The sequence below is a fragment of the Ursus maritimus genome, unplaced genomic scaffold, assembly GCF_017311325.1.
Source record: "Ursus maritimus isolate PB19 unplaced genomic scaffold, ASM1731132v1 scaffold_11, whole genome shotgun sequence".
Classification (NCBI taxonomy): Eukaryota; Metazoa; Chordata; class Mammalia; order Carnivora; family Ursidae; genus Ursus; species Ursus maritimus.
Window position 1 is genome coordinate 39,214,535 of NW_024423453.1, and position 26,797 is coordinate 39,241,331.

The 26,797-nt window shown below is 33.9% G+C and overlaps 1 protein-coding gene across 1 annotated transcript in view; it reads right to left on the reverse strand.

Annotated features, from left to right (window-relative positions):
- The window catches only part of LRBA (LPS responsive beige-like anchor protein), a 762,114-nt gene that overhangs the window by 278,963 nt on the left and 456,354 nt on the right, over positions 1-26,797 (reverse strand). The window contains exons 38-40 of the mRNA XM_040626351.1: positions 13,415-13,539; positions 5,453-5,599; positions 2,798-2,934 (exon numbers count right to left, since the gene is read on the reverse strand). Coding sequence (XP_040482285.1) covers positions 2,798-2,934; positions 5,453-5,599; positions 13,415-13,539 — 409 coding nt within the window. The remainder of the gene's footprint in view (positions 1-2,797; positions 2,935-5,452; positions 5,600-13,414; positions 13,540-26,797) is intronic.

A 26,797-nucleotide genomic window follows, 5' to 3' on the forward strand; every position in this document is an offset into this window, starting at 1 on the left:
ACCTCAATTTTTTAAGGTTTAATTATAAATGCCATAACTATGACCATTATTTGTCAAATTCCCAGAATTATTCAGAAGGTGCTTATAGGCAATTGAAACAAAAAAGGTTCTAATACCATTTTTATGACCAAAGAAAAATTGCTGTTTCAAGAATTTACATACAGGAAAAGTACATTACTCCTGCTTTTCTAAGGTTAACAATCTAATTACTAGTTTTAACACTTCATCTAAATTAACCAAGGTTTGTTTTTAATGCAAGGAAATAACTAATTAAAAATAAAATAATTAGTAAAACTGAAAGTATCCCAAAGGAACTGGTTTGTCTTATGTTGTCTTCAATATACTCCATTAGATATGCTAATAATGAGGCACAGGTACAGAAAATATGTCAGATATTACCCTTTAAGATTTAAAATTTATTCTTTGCATTAGTCCAGCTTTTGATTTATTGAAAAATCCATGAATGAGAGATGTAGACAAAAATGTTCTAAAAAGGAATTTTAAAGATCTGAGGAAGAAGTTTGCATGGGGGAGGGAGTGTATGGAGGGATGATCAGCAGGACAGCATAGATGGATGAGAAACAAGGAAGGTACTCAGAGCTCTGATGCCTAGTTCACTTGACAAAAGAGGCTTAAGTTCTCGGATTCCCTGGTAAAAATTCCCTAGTAAAAATAGTTTTGTTTTAGAAATATAAACTTTGATCTTATCAGTTCTGAAATAATCTCTACTCTTTCAACCTACACTGTATCTTTTTCTGATCTCTTCCCGTAGATGTAAAACAAACTCACTGTAATACTAAGTGGTTCAGACAAAAATACTGATTTTTTTAATAATAAAAATGAACTATTCTCCAGGGAAAATGTTCTGATTTTTTTCGGAACATTTTCAAAGCAAGTAGTAGGTGCTCACATTTACAAAGAAATGATTTAAGGGCACAGTGTTTAGTTTAAAAGATAAAAATGACATCTTAAAATGACCTTTTTTTTTTTTTTTCTTATGCACACAAGTATTTACAGCATTAGACATTATTTCCCTCCAACTATCCCAGGAGGAAGTTTTTAAGTCCTGATAAGAACAAAAATTCCCCAAATTCAGTATTTTTTCCCTACCTTATTTAACGCAGGTATCACCAACAAAAAAAGAAAAGCACTGCCACAACACAAGTGTCCTCATTTACAAAACACCTAAAAGCACCAACATCCACACCAAATAAAAATTTCTTCCAATAACTGGCTGAAAAATTTTAAGAATATAAATTAGCAAAACTTTGATTTCTGTAACATTAGGCAGGTTGCAGGGGTACAAGACAAATGCTGCGATTAGGCTAAAAGATCTCTGTATTGCACAAGCAATAGGGGAAAAATTAATTTAATGATGTTGCACAGAATAAAATCAGAAATAAAAGTTATAACTTCTCTCAAAAGGAGTAAATAACTTTAAAGAGCCTCACGGCAAAGATTGGCAGAGATCCTAATCTTGAGAACAATTACATTAGACACCTTTAAATTACATCACATTTTAGATTCTTTGCCACATATGTCCAAAAGCATAATAGAATATTCTGAATTAGACTTCAGCCTCTCGAACATACAAAGTACCATAAGTTAGAGAATTTAAGTAATTTTGGTTACCTTCATTTCCTAAAGAAACTAAAATACAATTTCAGATAGCAGAGCCATGTAACAAAGTACGAGATTTTTCTAGTTGATGTAATTTCTCAAAGTTTTCTCTACATTGAATTAGCTGAATTATCAAGTTCAAAACAATCACTTCCAACATAGCCTTCCTTTCATACAGTCTACCAAATCTTATCTTAATAAAGGCAGCAATTCTGAAACAAAATGCTAGAAACACATGTAAGACAAGAGATGATTTGTTTGTAAAGTTTTAAATAAAATTATAACATTTTCATCAGTAATTACTTTGTAATACTTCAAAATCACTAAAATTTAATAATTCACATGATTATAATACCAAAGAACTTCCTACCAATAAATTCAAAATATGTGTGGTCACACAAGCTATCAGACTATAAAATAAATAATTCCATCTTTTAAGCCATTTCTCTTCTACAGGTTGCTTATTTTGCTCATTTTAAAAGAGACTGTTTCCTATCAGAACAAATTCTGCCATTCACTTTCATGAAATAACCTAGCTTTGGCTTTATGGCTGTGCCACAAATGTTTCTTAGTAAAATAAAGTTGCCAAGGTCTGAAAAGTAATCAGAAATGTATTTTAAAGGGGAAATTACATTTTCATTTAAGAATAGGAAATTATGCAGTGCCTTGTAAAATCGACTGTAGGTAATGGGAAACAGAGGTATCTCACACACACAAGACATGCTTGCGTGCACAACAGAGTAGTAAGTCATGAGGACAAAGCAAGGAGAGTGATATATTGGTATTATAACCAGAAAATATAAAGGCTAAACAAAATAATTCCACTCTCAACCTCCCTGAATTTTGTAGCTTAATTCACCCTGGACCCTTTGCGGCAAAATTTTTTTCCGAACGATATTCCCTACGGTTCTCCCCCAACCCCGGAATGAGCTAATGATAAACTCAATTAAGTGGAAATTGTTTTTGAATCTAAATGAACTTCAATAATCTAACTAGCTGGTAAGGGAATCATAAGCTAAAGGAGATAGTTGCCTTGCATATAGGCAGAAGCAATTCAGCAAGAAATACAAACTAAATCTGTCAGAGTTTACCAATGCCAATCCTACCCAACAGCAGCCCACCATCCCATCATAAGAAAAAAATGCTTAAAAGTGAAACCCACTCCTTATCTTCTCACCTTGGGGTCGATTTTCTTGAAGTTAGAGTCCTCTTCATCCACCTCAAAATAGAGTTCGGAGGAGGTGACAGAAAGAGTGCCCTTTACTACAGCAGAGGGGGCCACAAGCTGAGCCGGTGTGCTCAGGCTGACAGGACCTGCCAAAAGCAAAAGACGAGCCACACAAGTTGGAACGACATTTTTCCAAAAATCTAATAGATTCAACCAGAAATTTTATTTTTAAATTCTCACCTCTAGCACCAAATTGTCTGCCAAATTGTCTACACTTAAAAATTCTGTCGACCCCAAATCTTCCTCTGAAAATGCAAAGTTACTAGGATTCTCATACTAAGAAGTTTATAGTAAGCAGTTAATGATAATAGGAAACTAGGAGGCAATTATTTTACAGGGAGTCTGCAAAGCTTTGGTCTAATCTCCTGGTAAGAAGGTGGCTCTGCCTAAATAAGTCCTTCCACATTCCATTTAGAAAACAAGCCTCAGGCTATCCAACAACATGGAACAACAACCAGAAGCAAGGAAGACTCAATAGGCTTCCAAGGCCAGAGGTTAGCTTAGTTTGGCTGAAGCATGATTACAACAAAGATCACTACCTTATTAGTGAAGTGAGAAACGTTACACCATATTCTCTGATAAAGATTTTGTGCCAGGTTGACACAAAACCTCTTCTATAACAACTTTACCCAAGAAAGATTGGTAAAAATACTTCTTTTCTAAGCCTGCTTTTCCACTGTTAAATATTGTTCAATGCTTCCAAATCTAATATTAGTGTAGTTCAGGGACTCTGGGAGTAAACAGCTGGAGGGTGGGTTTCCAAGTGAATGAATTTTTATTGGAATAATCAAATCTCCACAGGGCTTATCAAAGAGACAAATCAGCCTGCTACTGAAAACAATAGATTCACTACAGATAGAAGAGCATAAAGTATATTAGAGCTAAACCTAAAATAAAGGATTAAAAATAATAATTATATTACATACATATATATATTTAGGCAGAGAGAGAAAGAGTAAGAATTTGAAATCCCGTCAATTCCTCATTATACAAATCCTATAGGTGAAGAAAACAGAAAAAGAAGATTGGCACTTATAGTTCTGAATTAATATAGTGCCTATAAACATGGTACACCTATTCAGGTAATCAATGGGTGAATAAGTGTTTCAAAATTCAGATGAATCGACATTTCCATTGATTGTTAGAAGGTGCTGGTCCTTAATCTCACATCAATCTTAATGTGTGCCAGTAGGACAATAGAAGGGATGCTCTGAGGAGATCAGAGCAGGTTTTGCCCTCTATTCCCAATGTACAAATACATTGTGTTTGCAGATGGGCAGCAGATAGCTGCAGAACAGCCATGATTTCCCAAAGCTCATCCCTATAAATGGATGAAATAAGCAGCTATGTGTTCTTTTGCTGTCTCCTTTGCCCTCTGTACATTAGCATGTAATCCTGAGAAGAAATAACATTTTTTCAATCACTCTTAGACATTCAATTACAGGGTAAGCAGACAGCTGCAGGAGCTAGGGCAGCCTAGGTCCTACAGAAGACCCCTGACAATTTCCACTTCATTTCTAACCCACACCACTTTATTAGTGTGGATTACTTCTTAATCCTATTGCCATTGTCAAGATTATATAATTAAACTCCCCTTTCACCTCTATTACTGTATGAATGTATTACTAGTAGCAAGAACAGAAGCAAAATAAAGGAGGAGGAAATGGGTAAATAGATGTGAACGAAAAGGCTAGAGAATACCACTGTCCACCTACTCTCTACGCTCAGCCCAAATCCCTTAACAATGTGCTCTAATTAATTTTATTTTACTTTCTAGAGAGGTTTATGGTCATCAGAGAAGACACCATCATCTATTTTTGCTTTTCATTATAAATCACCGCATGGTAGCACAGGTTGCAGACCTATCACTAAATGGAAAATTCCTGATGCCTTTTCTCTTAAATTAAAATTATCAAAAAAGAAGACTGTATAATTTCCACCTACGGAAATTGTAGAATCTTTCAGACTTCCCTCCTGGAGGGAGAGAGCCACAGGCATTAAAGAAAAAAAAGCCATTTAATGAATGACTAAAATTTCAGGCTAAACAAGAGAATTTTTCCCATAAGGGAAGTAAAACTGAAAATCTGCAGAGTGCAAATCAAAATTCCTACATCAGGTAAAATATGTGGATCCTGTGAAAAGCCATAGCATTCTTGGAATGGATTTTTTGAGAGAGTTAAATGTATATGCAGCATGCTCACTAAGACCTGTATATCAAAGCAAATAGCTCATCTGCCTCCAAGCTTTATTCACAAAACAATTGGCAAAATTTTACTTATAGCTCTCATTTTATAGAGATTAGGTAACTCCCACGGGTGAAGGAATTTTGTTGTTGCTGCTTTTAAACCTTTTTCTTTTACAGTGAAAATTATCCATAAACGAAAAAGATGAGAAGGGTAAAGAAACTGAAAAGAATGGGAAAAAAAGGGGGAAACCGTGTTGAAGATCAGGGGGAAAATGTTTGGAAGAACAAAAACAATCTTTATTTAAAGTAATTATGGGTGTAAACTCGGTAGTCCTAGCGGTCACAGATGAAAAAGTAAGTAATTAGATGCTTATTGGCCCGGAGCTAGCTGAAATATCCGCACAACCACTGAAATTTACCAGCGAGATTCTCTAAATCTTTCTCATCCACGGATGACAGAGTATCATCGTCGCCTTCCAGGAGGATCTCGTTTTCTGAGTTCTGATTTCCTAAAGCCTGACTCTTGATGGACTGTTTTCCTTTAGCGAGGATATCTTCATCTGCAGCTGAAATGAAAAGGAAACAAAGCTGTCCATCAGCTCTGGGGAAGAGTACTTTGGCAGAGGGGCAGGGAAGTGAGGTAAGGATAGGTGGCCAAAGATGGTCAATCATTTTTACAGAGAGTCATCCACGGTGGGAAAGTGACTGGGATGGCACACATGTTCCCTCTGACGAACATGATTCTCCAAGCCTAGTCTAATGTTACCTTGAACAAGCACCCTAATCCCATTAAATCTGACCCTTGCACTGCTCACCGAACCACTTATTTACTTACAGTTAGAGCAAGAGAGGGTTCAAAGGCAGCACATTTTTGGGAAATTAGCAGAAAAAATCAGAACCCAGTTTTGGAAACAATACCTACCTGATACTGAAAAATAAGAAAGGCTGATCATTCCTGCAAATAATGATTATACTGACAAAACATTATGAAATGGTCGGGAGTGGTTGTAGAGGAGAATCCAGACGTAAGAAGGGTCAGAGCTAAGAGAGATTCGCAGCCAATGAGGATGCAAGCCCAATCCCGAAGCCAAAGCTGACATCAAGAAAGCTACAGCAGCTCTCAGAAGCTGCATTCTCTTCTTTACTCCAGTCCTCCCTCTTGCCTTCATATTGCCCTTGCCCACATTTCACCCCACCCGGACCCCAACTTCAGCCTTTATATAAATATCCAAGAGTAAGACACTGTGGAAACTAAGTGGAGGCTCAAACGCTACCTCCTCCGTGTGTTTAAACTAAAAGGCTAAGACACCCCAGGGGGCAAACATAACAGAAAGCCCGGGAGGAGAGGCATCTGGGCAAAGAGTCTTACAGGGCCTGAACTGGAGCAGCGTGGAGAGCAGCAGCACCAGATTCTCAGCCACTGTGACAAGGCAGCCAGGAAGGAGAGCAAAGAGGAAAAGGGTACACCGAATCTAGGGAACGAAGCAGCTCTGTGGAGCACCTACAGCCCACAACTGAATCAGAAAGGGGAAGAGAGGTGCAGCTGAAAGGAGAAAACACGGACACTCAAAATTCTGACTTCGAAACCCCATATCCCTCCCTAGAGTAACTCCCACTGCTTTGAGCAGCTTTCTCCTTCAGAAATACATAAAAGCAGATACTAAATTCTCGGCTGTGATTTTTAAAAACTCACACTGTCTTGTAAGGGAAAGTTTAGACTTTGCTACACTACTGATATTCCCAGGTTTCCAGCTAGGGAAATCCAGGAGGCAGCACACCTGATCCACCCAGGCAGCAGCCATTGATATGGAAATCAGATGGCTAGTGAGGCTTTTTGCTCTGTGGCAGTTTCTGCCTAGGCATTAAGGCCCCAAACCCAGAAAGGATGTTTGCAGTAACGTGACTAATGTTTATCTATGTAATTTTTTCTAAATAGTTAAACTACATGTATGTTACTAAACATTTTGACAAATCAAAGACTCTTTGATTTTAATAGGTATGGTTATGGATAATAATAAAGGTAAAAGTCTATTTTTATCTTATTTATTGTGAGTTCACAATGTATATCATCTGTGTACAATATTAATGGCATTACTTTAAAAGAAAATAGTTGCTTTATATTAAGTAAGGAACTCATGGGAAGAAGCTCTCTATATTTAGCTTTGAATACCCTCTATGGGTAAATCAAATTTTATTTTCCTACATACCCACAAATAATAAGCATAGTACGTCGCACACATATGAAGGTCTTAATAAATATTTTGAAAAATTTAAAATATCTAATTAAAATGCCTTTATTTTTTAAGCCACAAGGAAATATACCAAAAAACATCTAATTTTTAGGGAAACAGCATTAAGTTGTTATATCACTGTTTATATTTCAAATATTTATATTTTCTTACTCTGAAATCATAAACACTGGCCTGAGCCTAAACAAGATCTTTTCCAATTTACTATCAGTATTACTAAAAATATATTGGTCACTGAGATATACAAAGAGAAACCACCATCTTCTGTACTAAGCAAATCATAGTAAATTAACAATTGCCAATCAGATTTTAGAACAAAATCAATGTTACATTCTCTTTTTCTAGATGTACAGTTCCTTCTTCAAAGCAGAAATAATAATAATGCTAATATTAAATAACACCATGTGCAGGGAGTGTTCAAAACACTTTATTTAACTTATTTACTTATTTTACTTTTAACTCATTTAATTCTCTTAAGCCCTCTAATTTCTCCTTTTTAGATGGGTAAATAGGCTCAGAGAGGCTACATAACTTGCCCAAGGCAACACAGCTAGTGAGAAGTAGAGTCAGAATTAAAATCCAAGCATTATGGTACCAGTATCTTAACCACTATACAAATATCAATATATATATAGTTTATAAATTAGTTTAATAATTCTTCTGTTTCTTATAGTGCATTTAAAAAAGGTTAAGTCAAAATTATAATAAACAAGTTAAGAATACAAAAATATTCATTTCCAAACCTAAATTTGATGAGCATATGACAAACATATCAGAAAGAACCAAATTTAATACCTTGCTCATTACTATCTCTGATTATTACCATACGTGCCCTGAAGTACACTACACCAAGCTTACTTACATAGGGCGGGGGGTGGGGGGGCAGGGAGGAAAGAAAGGAAAAAAAAAACCCTAATCTGTAAACATTTACAAAAAATGAGAGTAGCCAGGTAGCAATATGCAGGGCTTTAAAATAGCTCAATAAATAAATTCATTCGTTTTAAATGACCACAAAATATAATTTGTTATCCCATCCAACTGGAACTTAAAAAATTTTAATATGTTCTCATCATGCCGACACATATTAAAACACAATTAACTTCTGAATTGAATAGAATTTTATGAAAAAATTTTTGAAGTACTATAAGCCTACTGTATGCATTCAAACACCCACTTTAATTTATTTATTTACTTATTTTTACAAGCTCAGATTCTGGAATTGTTCAACCTCAACTGAAAAACCTCTTGTCATGGAAAATATGCAGCTTACTGATATTTAGAATGGTTTTCCTGTAATTAACTCCCCCTTGAGGATTTTAAGTTAGCAGCAGTAAAATTACCAACAGTACTCTAACACACACCACATGCGCTGGTGTTCAATTCTCAGTGGTCTAATAGCTCTCTGCTTAAGAACTTTTTTTTTGTTTCAAAATTAGAACAAAACTATCCCAAGCATAAAATAAAAGACAATTATGTTTATATGTGCTGGGGAAAGTATATTTTTAACTTCTGTTTGCCTTCAACTCAATCAATCATTAAAACAAGTATCAACTGTTTTGATATTTTTTGTGAGTATATTCTACACTAGTATAAAAGTTTAATTGGATGACGTCAGAACACACTTCTGGTTCCATTTCAAAGCCTGATTCACATCTTTGCTGGCTAATAAAATTATTACCAAACATGATAACTATTTAAATTTTTCTTATCACTCTTAACAATAATGAATATGAATATAGTCTCACATTTTATTCTGTTTTAATAGTTACCCTAACTTGATGACTAAACTGTAATTGTTACATAAAACTGGAGAAATCTGTCAAAAATGCTTTCTTTGAAACATGACTTTTGAATAACTGAAGCTAAGAGCAATGAGAGGGCTCACAGAAAAGCTGGTCCTCAAAATGTAAAGTTCAAGTTCTTTAGAGCTAGCTCTAGGCATGAGTTGATTATCTATGCAACACAAGCTAGCTAAGTAAAATTAAAACAGAAAAAGAACACAGAAAATGGTTCCGCCTATGACATATAAACTCCCTGTTAATAGTCCACTATGCCAGTGAAATGGAATCAACAATAGTCCATATTACAGTAAAAGAAGTTTATACATTAAGAATTGACCACTTAAAAAAATTACTACTGGAATAACAAAATGACCTCAAATGTAAGCAAAATGAATATGGGTATCCATTTAATGTGATGTGAAATACCTATAACCATAACTGCTTATTCTGAACAAGACGCTTAAAGAATATCTTATACATAACTATTGTCCCAAACTTCATGCAATTCTGAAGGGTTCCAAGTCAAGACAATTTACTCTACAAATATTAGTGAAACTACAAAAGATGATTGGGAGATTAAGAGAAAAAGCCAAGTTCATCTCCTAATGAGTTTTAGTTACAGAACCGAATAAATGTTGATCCTAAAAAGGAAGCAACAGTATCTGGCATTACTGAAGTTATGAGAGAATGGCATGATTAAGGATCTTTATATAATCTGTCATCCCAAGAAAACCAGATGAGTTACTTGTATCACTCCACACAATTACAGAATACTTCTTAAACTATGTTAAATTCTTCTCATATATTTCCATTAGCATGCACATTCTCTACAAAATGAAAATGTCTTGAATTCACTAGGATTCTACTGCTAAACTGTTTTATTATTTGAATTAAAACCAATCTTCCCACCATTTAAAACATTTTTTACATGGCTTTAATTTAAATGTAAAGTTCCCATTACATTTAACAATGAACTTTAGAAGACAGTATAGCACTACAATAGAAAATCTGATTAGTTGTCAGTTAACCTGGGGCTTTAGTTCTGTATATACCAAGAATTATGTGGCTTTTTGTTTCCTCAGTTTCCTTATTTATAAAGAATAAAGCTAGAATAGACTTTAGCCTTTGGTTCTTTCCAGATCTAAAATGCTCTGATAATAAATAACTGACAAACTGGGCCCTATGCATTAGGAGAATGTTACAAATCATTACAACTAATTTCTAATAAATTTGAAACCATAAAATGCAAGAAAATGCCCTCAAGAATCAAATACCCACCTTTGCTTGCTGCTGCTAATTTCCATAAAGAATATTTGATAATAAGAGGAAGTATTAATTTTAATTTAAAAATATGACTCAGTTTCTGCAAAGTTAAAGAAATCTCCCATTACAAAATGACTTTTATAAATAACCACTTTGGAGGGTCTCTCTTTGAAAAATTACCTAAGGCCCTTTTCCCCAAGCAAGTTAATGTGAACTTGGGAAGGGCAATTAAATTGTCAGAATTAAAAAATTTGTTTTTAACTAGAAGGTAGCCAGAAGTAGAGTCATGGGGCTAGTATTGATCGCCCGAACAGAGAACATCACTCTTCAGGTATTTACTCTGCCACCTTTACACCAGAGGCTTTCCTTCAAATCAAATCAATCTATAAAAAAGATGGCTCTTACTACTAAAATACATAACTAATCTCCAACAGCATTTCTATTTAGATGCTTCCCTTTGATAACAATAATATAGTTCATGATGTTTTAAGATTCTGCATTAAATGATGTCCTATCTCCTTAGTTAAATCAACTATAAATAAAAGTGAGAAATCCTTAAACAGTATAAAACTGACATACTACCCTCAGTAATATCTATTTTAAATATTCAAATTCAACATTGAAGCATAATATTTATTCATGCTAAATTCTGTAATTTTAATTGCTTCTTGATCACATTAACTGCTTTGTTTTGCTAACTTGATTTTGAATGCTTATTTTCATTAGCTTCCTTACTGTTATTAAGGCTAAAGAACAAGAATTTCATAATTAACACAAAATTAAAACTGAACATCAACTGTAAGATACTTCAATAAAACACTAACAAATTAAGTTCTTGGCTTATATACTGAACGAGCGTAAATCAGGCTGACATGAAACACTACCATTGTACAATCTATATGCTGAGTTTTAAAATTCTCTAATATTCGTTACTTAAAAAATATATACAAAGTATGACAAAAAACTTGTATCTCTTATCAAAAAATGTTATATTAAATATGACATATCTCCTTAATTGGCAGACCACTGAAGCATCTCCTACACATTTAGTTTTAAAAAAAATTCATTTCAGATTAAATATTTGTTTTTAATCTTTCAGAACATTTTAAATATTAATCATTTTAAGATTCATGTAGAATATGTCAAGATGGAATTAGATAAAATGCTTTATTTTACTTTTCTCAATTTAATAAATTAATATTATATTAACCTTTCGGTTACTATTTAGAGTAATTTGAGTGAAATCTGCTTCCATACAGGATTTTAAAAAGTCTTAAACAACAGTAAACATTGCTAATAAATATTTTTTAGCCAGATTCTTAAGCATTAAAAAAAGTTGAAATATTATTTTAAAAGGTAAAGTTCAAAAACAGTAAAATCCAAATTTATTATGAAAACTTCTGCCATTCCCGTAAATGGCTACATGTACTATTTTTGATAGAGATAGATTTTAATAAGGTCTGTATTAAATCTATGCCACAAATTTTAAATTCAGTTACCGGTATTTCTTTCAAAATTAAGGATTAACAGATTGCCTATGTATAATTTTTAAAAACAAGTCTCTTCTTAGGTATAAAAGGAAAAATTTTCATGAAAACATATTTATTGTCACTGATAGACTTCAGGCTTCACAACTCAATGTTAAATGACAGTTAAGAAGACAGAAATATACTTATTAAATTTTAAGTGCACATGGTAACATCTGTTTGACTGAAAAGTATAAAACTGCAAAATTAAGCTGATTTTTTTCAATGTAAGAGTCAATAGCCAAAAGAAAAAAAAAAAAAAGGAAAGAAAAGGAGAAAATAAATATAACTCAGAAATCTATAGCACCACATAAAAAGCACATGAACCCTAAAAGCGAAAGTGGCCTAATTAATTCTACATCTTATTTCTCCTTCCCCACCTCCTGTAGTTGAAGATGTAGGGCCCTCAGACCATTATTGCTTTTAGATCACTTTGTTATTGACTATTCTCTGTATGATCATTTATTTTAAAGGACTGATGTCACATTTGGTGTTATATCTGATGACATATTGTGGACATTTTCTTCCAGAAATGGCTCTTTAAGGCTGAGTGCAAGAGGTTAAGCTGCCTGACTGAGGCTAAACCTAAGATCACAGACTTTTAATTTAATTCTTAATATCCTTATTGAATGTAATTTTAAATTTATTCTGTATACTACATACTATCATTTAACCATAAACTGCTGCATGTTAAACCAATACCTTGAAAAAAGGGAATTAAAACTATTTATCTTATTTAAAAATAACCAATTTCTATTTTATAAAATCAAAATTAATTTAATGTAGAGAGGAGCTTCCCCCCCTCTTAATCAGTGTATCTTAATTGGCTTTCAAAAGTTATAAAATATTAAGTGAAACCCTATAATCAAAGAGAGTGTATTATTAAATCCAAAGGACTTTTTCAGTTTTCTCCAATTTGCTCATCAGGCATCTGTCTAATCCAAATCATAGTGATATGCATTATATCAAAAAAGGGAAAAATGTTTTGTTAAGCTCTGATAACAGGATGATGCAGAACAGTAACATATGAAAATAATGTCTATTCTCTTTTTTCCAGGAGCCATCTATCACAACCATCTACAAATCAAGGCTCAGAAAGTATCTAGGCACTTGGACATTTATTACTATCTCTCCCACTTCATAATCTCATGCTAAAATACCACAGTTGAGGGAAAACCATATACACACAACAGAACCTAGAAACCTATTTGGTTTGTAAATGCTGTCTTTCTGATATTCATGGATTTAAGGCAGGCGTCCTGGATTAATTTACTCAAAGCTGAATGTGTCACTTAAAAAGAGAAATATTTTATCCTCCTACTCTGAAACAAAGGGTCTATGTTAAGTAAGTTTTGCATGTGTAACATAATAAATAAACACACTTGACACCATAATTTAATAGGACCCTACACTAACTATAAAAAATTTAACTTCTCTTTCTGGGGTGAGTAACTGAAATGTGGTATGGACCATTTTACAGTGCCTTGTAATAATGAAGTTATGCTCTTCATTACCAAGTACTGTACCTGCTGCTATTGGCAAGGAGTGGTTTATACACTGACCATGTTCCACGGCTGTTTTTAGTGTCGCTTCAGGATGTGTCGATCCTAGAGGGTTACGCACAAATCGTCGCCGGCGCCGCAAGTCATCTTCCCAGTAGTCAAGGCGCCAGAACTCACGAGGACGACTACAATGAAACAGAGAAGCCACATATGTTAGCAATTATCAAACAGCGTGGTAGCACTGAATTTCTGCATAAAGCTCTCCTTGTTTGCTCTGCCTTTTTTTCCCCCTCCCCTTCCTCTTAATTCTCCCTCCACCTCACACTCCCCTTTTCTGCAATCTTTAACTTAGGTATGTCCTTGAAAATAACAATATCACCTTCCAGTCTAAGGAACTCCTTTTCCTTTTTCTTGGAAGGTGAAATGAGCACTAAATACATCATTTTAAAATGAATTGCTGACAGTGTGATCAGTTTCCCCACACTCTAGTGGCATGTGCTCTGATTTCAGCCTCATTTCAGCCTCAGCAGGGCACCTTTCTCTGTGGCTGCATTTATAAACCAGAATAGGGAAAAGGCTATTATAAATATGGTATAGCATTACCTATATTAATCAAAGTCTGTCCCCCTTCATTTTTCTTCCTAATTTGTGCCTTTTTGCACAAGGTCAGTAAATCATACCAGGAATTCTTGGTCCAGAAAGTGTTAACTTTAATGAATATCTCAGTTACATGGTTATGTATGTGATAATAAAATATTACTCTGTTTAGATGTGCAGGAATTTAATTAAAATAATCTCTTAAAATATTCATTACATTTAGCCCCTGAGGCTTAGAACAACACAAGAAAATGCATTTCTTTTCCATTTACTGTTTTTAAATAAACCATTCCTATAGAGTGAAATAGCAATCTATTTTCAAGCAAATCAGACTGGATTTCTGTTTTATGTAGTCTGTTTTTATATTTAATTAAAAACTACATGCTATATGATGTGCAATAATTGCTATATCAAAAGCATACTTTTGGAAATGCATTTTTTAAAGGGTTCTACTATATTTACCCCAATTATGTAGATCTTTTATATGGCAATATATAAATTAACTAATCATAATCTAGCATGCTGGAAAATATTTTATAAGGAAAACACTAATATGAAGTTTTTTCAGTTACAGTAAAAAAAATCTGCAGAATACATTTATTCACTAAAGATACACAGCATAGCAACTTGTAAGCTTTATTAATTAAATTTAAAAATTCATAATCAAAACTTCTGTAAGGAAAGACTAATAAAAAATAAAATCGCACTTGTATTTCATGAGCTAATAAAATTGTACCTGTCAGCTTTGACATATTAGTCTTGACCAATTGACAGTCCCAAAATACCCACTTAAAAGTCACTCTTATTTTGATGCGTTAGAGACGCTACCTTTAAAAATTCAAAATAATTTGTAAATAAGTACTTTACTGATTAAAAATTATCTCAGGTTAATAAAAGCATAGACAACTAACTGTACATTATTTAAAGAAGATATATTTTAAAATATAATAGAAATCCAATGGTCTTTTCTGAGAAAGCTGGGCACACAATGAGAACATCAAAAATTTCTTTGTTGATTTTTATCATGCATAAAGAGGAGGAGATACAATGTAACCAAAATGGAATACAAAAAAAGTATAAGAATTGCAGCCCTCAAAAAGAAAAATTAAAAAGCTCTTTTATTCTTCTTTCTCATTTTGCCATGTACATTTTCAATGAAAACTATTACAATACCATTTAAAATAAGTAAGAAGCTCCTACAGAGTACACATAGAAGCAAAAGACAACAGTTGTTTGAACTCAATTAATAAAATAAAATTCTCCTTAGGTGAAAGGCGAAAAGACGGTACACAGATGGCTACGTGTATGGCTTTGATAGTCATGGAGCTTGGATAGGCACTTCATCATTCTGCCTACCTACATTTATCTGTTAAAATTATTATCAAATATCAGCCAGGATGCAGTCGTGAATCACAGGCTGCTCCTCGTCTTCAGGGGAATGATACAATGACGGTCTATTCATCAGTGCGGCAATCGGCACAAGTAATTAGTTCCCTAGACTGAGATCTCCTACAAAGCTATTGCAGTCAGCACCACAAACATATGACGATGTAAAGCTAATGAAAGCTGCTAAAATTTGTTAACCTTTTCTGCCATCAATCCTTCTAATATTCTATGCTTCAGTCTTATGCAAAGGTGGTGAATTATTAATTTGTCATTCATCCTTCTGAATTTTGAGTCAAATTAAATGATGTCATTTTTCTTGATAACAATTAAAATTATAAGAGATGTTAAGCTGCTATTATAAAATTATTACTAAATTAGGTAACAATACATTCTAGTATAATGCATGAGGGTGAAGTCAAATCGAACAGCTATTAAAGCATGTGTGCAATATTTTTTGTCATAGAGTAGAAAAAAACAGAAGAATTATAAAATCATTCACAAATTAACAAGTAACTCAAAGACAATATGGATAAGAGTAATAACCAAAATTAGGAGGAAACAGAACAATGATATTTATTTTTGTGCTCTTCGATACTAACAAAAAATGGTCACAATGGTGGCCTTTGGTTGAAACAAAAGCATCAATATATCAGAGAATATTGGAACTGAGAATTTGCTCATACAATAGAAAAATATGTAAGATAAGTTTCATCTTCAAATATAAATGTAGTACCAAAAATTAAAAAATACTTAGATACAGTCCAAAAAAAGGAGAAAGAACTTTATACCTCAGTATAATGTTTACAATATCCAAAAACTATATCTCAGTATATCTACTTGTATTTCTCAATACGAGTTTAACTTCTGTTAACAACAATATAAAATAATATGAAGACAAAGCAAAAACCACTTATTTCAGAGCACAGATCTAAAATGTATTACAAAAATCTTCTAGAGAGCCCAAAACTTTCAATACATTTTCTCGAGAGTCTCTCCATTATAAAGCACTGCTCTCCAGGTGATAACGGATACAAATCCTCAAGGAACTTACTCATAATGGAATAGCTATTAGCCTCATTTGGAAAAAATAGCATTTATCATCCAATTTCTGATGCTGAGAGTAATACATGTTCATTGGGAAAAAAAAGTCATACTCATTTTTTTTCAGATAAGGGTAATTACCAGCATGTTTAAAGTCATTTACATAGAAACAGACCTGGGTCTAAAAGTCCAATGTTTTAAACTCATAATAACATACACTCTTAGTATTAAATTTTATCACTGAAAAAATAAGGCATGCTTTGTCATTTTAGAACAGTATTAGAAAGAAGAATGTGTAAGTTTCAATCACCAACTTACTGTAAGTTTCGATCTTTCACATAAGGATTTCACTCTCATTTAAGAAATACTTCTACCCCTCCCTAAAAGCCCCTTGTAGGGAAAAAGAGGATAGAAATTGGTATATTTGGCATAATCAAGCCAACTGTCTTCCCATGACGTTATGAATTAAATAAGTTGTATATTTTTGGAGTTATCACCAATGGTATGACTAGAAAAATTTTAAAAACTTGAAGTATTCAGAAACCAACTGTTGAGAAATCACTTATTCTGATTTAGAAATATATATATATATATGGATCACTGTATACCTTTCTGTATCTGTACCTATCTAAAAAAATTATATTAATATGTGAAACCACATTCACAAACTTAACCTATATCCATTTCCACTAATAATGAAAACTAAGATCCCAAAAAGTATTCAAATTAAGGATGTGAGCCTAGGCCACATAACACCTGGAAATAAAGCCTTCTCTATAAAAAGGTGCTGTAGTTAGGTCCCCTCTTAGTACACTTGCCAAGCATTAAAATCTTTAACAGAAATACAGGTCTTTGAAAAGTTGTGGATGACACTAAAATTAAATGCTCTAACTTTTCTTTCTAATGGTTTTCCCCAATTCTTTGACCTAATTTCAAAGCCTGAGATTAAAATTACAATAGAAGTATAATTGTTTTTTTTCTAATTATAAGCGTAAATCATGTCTTTACACTTTTTAAAAAACCCTTCACGGGGCGCCTGGGTAGCGCAGTAGTTAAAGCGTCTGCCTTCGGCTCAGGGCGTGATCCCGGCGTACCGGCATCGAGTCCCACATCGGGCTCCTCCGCTGTGAGCCTGCTTCTTCCTCTTCCACTCCCCCTGCTGTGTTCCCTCTCTCGCTGGCTGTCTGTCACATAAATAAATAAAATCTTTAAAAAAATAAAAAAGATAAAATAAAAAACCCTTCACACTTGTCTATATATACATACCTTTAACATATCATTAAAAATCTACATAAAAGAATATAAAACAATGTCATTTTAATAATGCAGAACATGTATTTTCTGTTCTACAAGAATAGAATAGATTGTTGAAATATATCTTAGAGGAAAATATAACTCAAGCATTAATAGATAGCCTATTATTCTGAGCTCCAATGTGGTTAGTGATTTGATCAAGTACAACAAATGGACAAGTATGACCCAAATGATAATCACGTAGAAAACTCAGAAGTAAAAGAGAGAATCAATCAATAACTAAGGCATGATCTACTTTCTTCCTCTAATAGTTAGATGGCTCAATTATAAATATCTATTATTTTTCACATGTAAATTTTAAGACTTTATAAAGTTCAGGGTTTTTTTTGAAAAGTATAACAAACCAACGAGCCAATTAACAATTATAAATGGACAAATATTGAAATAGAATCCTAAAATATTTTCTAATAAGAATGACTCTTCACCTTGAGCCAGCTGCCAGGAATACAAGGATTATTAAGATACTGGCCTCATGGGGAAGACAGACGTGAAAATAAATAATGAGAATTCAAAAGCTGTGTGTAATAGAGCACAGTTCAATGAAATGGCTATTTAACTGCACAATTCCAGGGGGCAGTATTCACATCAAAATTTGTATAAATGGCACTCCTAGATAGTCATTTTGGTTTTCTATATGAACACCTTTGAGAATGACAGGGTGCTATGAGAACACCTTATCTTTTTCCCTCTCCATACAATGCTCAGGCTTCCTATCTTTCTCTGCAAGTTAAATCTAATCTTGGGGAAAGGGAAGGGAATAAGGCTCTTCAGACACTATCAGTAGCAGAAATGGTATTCAGACCAGGACTAAATACATTGTCAAAAAGTCAAAAAACAGGCAAAATCCAATACACAGAATAAAATAATAAGGAAAAAAGGGAAACATTAACATTTATTTCCCTGAAGTCATTAAGTTCATATTGCTTTATTAAAGTAGATTTTTTATATTATTCTATTAAAGTTGATTATGTTAATTACTAAAAATCAGTGAGAGCTACGTATGTATTCCAGTCAAACCATAACTTAAAGGTACTGACACGTATTCAAATTTAGTGAGATATATGTATATCTTCAATCTCACTGTTGTGTTATTTTAATGTAACTTGGATCTACATCAATAAAAGAATGCTAGCTTTAAAAAGAAAAACTGTCACAATGTAATTATATTAGAAAAATTTCCCATTTTCCATCTTACCCACTTCCTTGTGACAATACCTGATAAATCTCGATAGGCTTAACAAAAATCAGCAATAAATTCTTCAGGCTAAAGAAAAGTTCTAAATCCTGGACAATTTTCGTGCTTCATATCTTGTTCTAAAATTTTTATATTACCTGTTTTTTAAATTCCCATATCTGGCTCGCTTTCATTTCTATATTTTTAGATTAAAAATTCATGCTAGATATTAGCTACAACTTAAATAAATGGTAACCTCTAAAAAGAAGTAAACATTTTCAGTGTACTGTCAGCTAGAAGATAAAAGTGCTTAAGTTCTAGAAGGGTTTCACTTTCTGCATAAATCTTGGTGAAATAATGTTCAGGTACTATAGGGTATCATACAATATAAAAGAATGCTTTATCTCACAAGCTGAAATCGACTGTGCCTTCATGCAGATAGAAAGAATATTAACTAAAACCAAGAACCAACTATAAATCAAATGGAGGTGATCTATGCACTGTGCTATCTTAATGAAAAGGAAAAAAAAAAACCCTTCAAGTACTTGGATCCAAAAGGAGATATCTCCTAAAGCAGAATTATTTCTTTATTAAGGCCTGATAGAGATTTGATATTATATAGAGTCATTAGAGAATTGCATATACTACTTAATTATGTAAATTATATTTTATGTAGTTATGAATTTCTGCATGGTACTATTCAATTTGCATGGTACTTTGTTAGCTTTTAGAGACATTTAGACACTCAACTTTAATTTATTATTTAGAATAATTTACAAAAATGTGATTTTACAACAAGGTCAATTCTTTAAGAAAGAATCACATACTTTTCCTGATTGCTATTAGCCTATTAGTCATTTCTTTATTCACTTAGCATTTTTACCAGGAAGTGAGCAAAGTTATAAGAAAATAAAAATCTAGTGTTATTACACTACCAATTAAAGCTCTCACAAAAGATGAAAAAACATTTTAAATAAATGATGTTGACTACTAGAAGCCCTAAAATTCACCTCAGTAGCCACACTCTTTAGATAATTCTGATCTATTTTCCCCAAAAATCTGATTAAAAAAAAAAAAAAGTAATTCACCAAATACCTATTTAGTGCCAACTATGTACCAGTGTTGGTACATCCATATGAATAATGCTTTTATAATTTTTTATGTTTTAATCAGGACAAGAAAATCATCATGTATCAAAAATAATACAACTTTAAAACAGACAGCATTTATTGCATTTGGCTACTGTGTGCTGGCCATCATGCTCTTTTATACACGTTATCAACAAGTCTCACAGCAACCCTGCCAAAATACTGTTATTTTCATTTTAAAGATGAAGAAACAAAGCCTTACCCATCAGTAGTAGCTATGAACTTCAAAGCCAATGAGCTTTTCACATGACATTTCCTCTAGAAATTCACTGCATACTACTTGGCTATGATCAAAGTACTAATTAACCCTGCCTGAGAGGATTGAGGATTTCATTAAGGTTTTAATGAGGATCTATTTTGTAAGTTTCATGAGGACAAGGGTTTGTGTCCATCTAATTCACTGGCCACGCACAGTAACTGGAACAAAGCAGACACTTAATAAATAACCAATTAAAGAACAAGCTGACTTTTTAAAAGAAATTTAAATGATAAGCCGGAGTCTGCTGGGCAAAATGGAAAAGGCGTTCTAAGCAGAACAAAGAGGGCGGACAATGGCATAAAGACATAAAAAGGCACCTTTATCTTAGGACCTTTGGGTAACAAAGATCATTTCAAGGCAGCCTCTGAGTCACGAAAAGCTAAGGTAGGAAACAGGTTCAGAACCAGATTTCAAAGGGCCCTGTATAATTAACCGAGGTAGTTCTCTTTACATAACAGACGGACAATCAAGAGTTTTTCTCAAAAGAGGACTAGTATGATCAGCCTTATATGCTACATGACAACAATATAAAAACAGCAGTAGGGATGGAACCTAAGGCTATCATTCAAGAAACCTATCTGAAGTGGAACAGATAAGATTTGGTGAGACATTCAATATGGAAGGTGGGGAAAAAGGAGATGAGAACAAAATTGAGGTTTGTGACAAACGGGCAGCGAGGGGATAAAGATGCTATTTAACTGAAATGACAGCAGGTTAAGTAGGTGTGGTTGGGAGAATAATCATGTCCTGGACACCTAATAACGTCCGGGCAGGTACATCCAGTAAGTAATCACTGCAACTTCGAACTCAAAAAAGCAGCCTGGCCTAGAGATATGAAATTGGGAGACTGATCAGTGTTGAGAGTTGAGGAATTTAGATATTCATCTAACAAAAATTTACTGAGTGTTTATTATAAGCTAGGTATGTGCTAGATCCAGAGAAAACTGTATTGAAAGGACAGGAGAAGAGTGAAAATGAAATCTGGGAAATTCCAATAGTTCAACACTGCAGAAGAGGAAAGCATCACTGAAAACAGAGAAAATGTTCCTGACAGTCAAATAAGATAATAAGGGGACCAAAATACAAATGGGACCAAAAAAGACAAAGAAGCAAAGTCTCTTCAAAGCAGCGAGCAGGCAGCAATACTGAATTCTACATAAAAATGTTTAGAAGGGCGGGGTGCCTGGCTGGCTCAGTTGGTGGATGCGACTCTTGATTTCTGGGTTGGGAGCTGGAGCCCCACACTGGGTGAAGTTACTTAAAATCTTAAAAAAAAATGTTTAGAAGGATGAAGAATGAAGGTGCTTTTATGTTTTTGCATACCTACAGAGTTGTGCAGCTGTCACCATAATCTAATTTTAGAATATATTTATTTTCCCCAAAAGAAATCCCACACCCCATACCAGTTATTTCCCATTTTTCCTTCCCTGAGAATGAACACGTAGAGGATTTCACAGTATGCAGGGCAGAAGGTAGGTGAACGTGTTTGCTCTGGGTTATATCTTCTTAAGTCTGAACCAATTTTAAAATAAGACAAATTGTGATTGGTAAAAGGCATTTTTATTCATACTGGAATTTTTTGGAGAGCCTAAGGGCTATGAGAATATATAATTTTTAAAAAACATTTCCAGTATCTCTAAAGTACCAAAGAACTGAGTTTACTTTTTTTTTTTTTTTAAGATTTTATTTATTTATTTATTTATTTATTTATTTGAGAGAAAGAGAAAGCACAAGCAGAGGGAGGAAGAGAGACAAGCAGACTCTTCGCTGAGTGGGCAGCCTGACACAGGACTCCATCTCAGGACCCTGTGATTATGACCTGAGCTGAAACCAAGAGTCGGAAACTCAATTGACGGAGCCATCCAGGTGCCCCAGAACTGAGTTTACCTTTTTTTTTTTTATTAATAATGATTTTTTATTATATTATGTTAGTCACCATACAGTACATCCCCGGTTTTCGATGTAAGGCTCGATGATTCATTAGTTGTGTATAACACCCAGTGCACCATGCAATATGTGCCCTCCTTACTACCCATCACCGGTCTATCCCATTCCCCCACCCCCCTCCCCTGAGTTTACCTTTTAAGAGAGACTCATTAAAATCAAATGTATAATTAATTCATACTGTAAGATATATAATAGCTAAAGTTTTGGAGCAATTTATATTAAAGACTAATAATCTTTACAATTTCTGGATAGGATAGAAAAATACTTTGGCTTCATTTATGGTAAAGGACTTAAAATTAATCACCTTAGCTCTACCATATACCAGATCTATGACCTCTACATAAATCATTTATCATCAATCATTTATTATCATTTGGGCTTCTATTGCCTTAATTAAATAATTATAACTTGTTTAGCCCACCCCACAGGGCCACAGTGAGGAATCAAATGAAATGGGAGTAAGTGAAATTCCTTCAACAGTAAAATGCTATGTAAATGTACTGTTTTTAGTTAATAATGAATTTAAGTGTGGCTACTTCTACATGCCATTACTTTGATAAAAGCATGTGCTTACAGTGGTATTACCAGTGACTTCAAACATGATTTAAAAATAAAAACCTAAGAAAGCCCTGATTAAAATGCCCTTAAACAGCCCCTGATAATAATAAGCTCCAAGTCCCTGGCAATGATTAACTTTATTTCTTTAAAGATTTCCCTATGCTGGACATTTTATATAAATGGAATCATACAATATGTAGAATTCTGTGATTGGCTTCTATCATTTAGAATAATGTTTTTGAGGTTTATCCATGCTGCAGCATGTAACAGTACTTCATTCACAGTGCATTTTGTTTATCCATTTATCAGTAGATGAATATTTGAATTTTTTTCCATTTGAGAGATGGGAATCTTGGATTTTGTAACTAGAAAATTGAAGTGCTCACTTGGTTACCTATCTAGCATTCACTTCTTTCCCCTTTCCTCTTTCCTGGGAAGAGCGATTTTCTTAATTATTTTTTCCTAACAATTACAATTTTGTTCAGATATCACTTCTTAAATGGTTGGATGACTTATGGAAAGCTAACTTAAAGCCAATTATGACAATCTTATCATTCTTGCCAGTGATTGGTTCCAGAATCTAGCTTTAAAGCAATCACTGCATAACATTTTTACCTGGCAATCGCTGAGTGCTCGGCAATCATTTTTTTACCAATCTGAAACACAAAACTTTTATTCAGTGGTTGAGACCGTAGTTCTCCAAGGAAATGTTAGACCCAATTGTCACGAGTTAGAACATTAACATAACATAATAAAAAATTATTAAAAAAAAAAAACACAACCAGGAAGAAGACAGAGTGGGGTAAAAGTTTACACACCCAGAACCGCAAAAAAATGGAGCTGAAGACTTCCCCCAAGACTTTACACTCCTACACTTCTTATAATAAAAGATAATATACTTCTTCACAAGTTACTGAAATGAAGAATTTCACTTCATTTAGAGCCAGGTTTTCTATTATGTGCCTTTGAAACCATCTAACAGATATAAGGATTACTGGTGATGCCATTAGCAATTTGATTACAGCTGTTAAAGGAAAACTAGATAATAATGAACACATGTTTTGGTGGAGATAGTTAATACTGACTTGGAAAAAAAATTTTGACAATGAAAGGAATTAGGGAAATAGGGTGGTAGTTTAAAGAGGGTAAAGAATATATGTAAGCATGTCTGCAGCGGGAAAAGACTAAGTTCAAAAAAACAACAACACAGGAGACTAAAGATGACATGTGGGAGAAGGGCAAGCATAGCACTGTAGAGAGAGAGACAGAAGTATGATCTTGTAGAGTGTAATTACCTTGGAAGTGAAAAATTCCCCTCCTTCTCACTGGCAAGATGGAAGGATATAAAGCTCTGTACATTAGTGAGTTTAGGGTTTAAGAGAAGAAAAACTGAAGATCTGATTTTGGTCGGATTATTTCTATTTTCTCTACTCAATAGCAAGCTTGTGAAAGAAGAACAGAATAGAGGGGTAAAAATTAGAAGAGTTGCCTTGGGGAATATGAAAGAAAGCTGACTAAAAAAAAGTTTAAGGATGGCTAAGTAGTTATGAAGGTCTAACTGAGATTTGAAACCATTCATCTAGAGTGGCACTAATCTGTACAACTGTGATTTTTGCCCCCCAGCTATACTCAACAATCTAAGAACAAGACTAAAAAGAGCAGCTAGCAAAACTCACTCAACATTTAGGGCTGATTTGGCTGGCAGGGCAAAATACGGAAGGTAAAGGAAAATCAGCAGGCTGGTGAGGATGTCTGGGTTGGGTAAGAATGATAAACCTGTGATTTTTTTGGACCTCAATAAATTAATATAGGGTTTATTAGACATTGATTCATTGAGAAACCAAATCTACCCTGCTTTCTATATCACTAAGATTGGCAATAATTTGGTTTCCCAGTGGATTAATCAATTTATCTGTTTAATCAATGTATCTACCTCTTTACTTAATGAGCTTCCAACTTGTACTAAAACATGTCTAGAAGGAAAGAATGGAAGTTTATACTATAGTTGAAGACTGTCTTCAGTCTACGATCTATAGGGTCACTCTAGTAAGTAGTCACAGGGCTGGACAATGTGCATGCAGAGGACGATCTGAAGTCTCAGAAAGATAGGACCTCTTTTTTTTGAGAAGTAGGTTACACTGTGCTGCTGGAAAAGGGATGGGAACTAAAAATTACTGACTGCCCCCAGCATTTCAGATACTCTAGTAAGTATGGTCTTTACACGTGGTCTCATTTAATTCTTAAAATAACCTTTTAAATCAAGAATATAATCCTAATTTAACAAGTTAAATCCCAATTTTGCTACTAAGAAACAGAGCTAGACCTCACATCTGTGACTTTCCAATACCAAAAAACTTGTAGTAGGGGCGCCTGGGTGGCTCAGTCGTTAAGCGTCTGCCTTCGGCTCAGGGCGTGATCCCGACGTTCTGGGTTTGAGCCCCACATCAGGCTCCCAGGCTGGAAGCCTGCTTCTTCCTCTCCCACTCCCCCTGCTTGTGTTCTCTCTCTCACTGGCTATCTCTATCTCTGTCAAATGAATAAATAAAATCTTAAAAAAAAAAAAAAAAGAAAAAACTTGTAGTAATGCTACTTCCATGCTGCTGTGGCTGAGATTTTCGTATTAGGTTCATTAATAGATTCATTATGACAAATTATTGGAAAGTTTAAATATCTCTTTTACAAAATGACAGATTGGAATGGGACCAAAAACTTTTTATAAATTACATGAAAAGCTATTATCACACGTTACAATAAAGAACAATTAGAAAATATACATTTTTCCAGCATTAGCATCACCCAAAATTGAATAGCATGGCTATTAGACTGGTTATAAGGCTCTGTTGCTTTTTAAAGGATAAGTAAAACTAAGGTCAATGCGAAGTTCTGTGTAGTGCAGTTCAGCATTTGAAAAGCTTGGGAACTATTAATATTCACTGGATATTTCCAGTAGCTCCCACCACTTGCCCCAAATACAGAAGCACTATATAGTTTTAAAGCATATATGTGAAGGAATATCAGAGCCAGGAACCACTGCTTTGGCATTTAGGATTTCAATTTCTCTCAACCTCAGGCACCTATATCACATTTTTGTTGTTATTGTTAAGACAGTTTATAAGTTATAGGAAGAGAGAGAAAAAGATAAAGATCAGCTGGCCTAGCATGACATTTTTATCTTTAAATAAATAATTTAAAAGCTTAAATGCAGCAGCAACCCACCATAATCCAATGCTTCCTGCCTTTAATCCAAAACTCTTAGGAAAATACTGGTGAAAGCAAATAACTGATTTTAACTAGCATAAAAAAATATTATATACCTGCTTTGCAAGCTAGATAAATTAGTGAAAAGTATGTGCTCCTCATCCGCAGGGACAACAGGGCTTATTATGTTACACTTCCACGTTTTTAAGACAGTTGGAAGCCGCTTCTTTCAATAGTTGCTGTCATCTCCTAGAAACTTTGTAGTACTTTCAATTTTGAAGCAATTATTCACATTCTGAAGTGATTTATTTCCTCTCTTTACTACATTTCAATTTGTCTGGCTCTGAATGACCAATACTGTTTTGGCTTAATTATATTCATTTACAAGTATTTTTTAAGTGCCCACTACTATTTGAAAAGGTTGAGGTGCCATAACGGATACTCATATAAGGAAAACAGTCTGTAATCTCAAGGCACTTACAATCTAATAAATGGGATAAAATAAGCAAACAATGAATTATATGGCATTAAGATCCATGCCGTAAGAAAAGTAAAAATCCAGAGCTTTGGAAATTGAAAAAAAGGAGTAAGTGATCACATATGTTTTAAAGAGATCAGGAAATGCTTTAAGGAGCAAGAGATTTTTGAAAAAGATCCATAAGAAGGGGTCAAGTTTCAACTGATACACAAGGAAGAAGATGGCATTGTAGGCTTTTCAGCAAAAGTAAGAGCTCAGAAAATTGGAAGCAGTCCTTTTGATTGGCCCCAGTAGAAAATGAGGTATAAAAGAATTGTTGGGGCCTGGCCATATCATAAAAGAC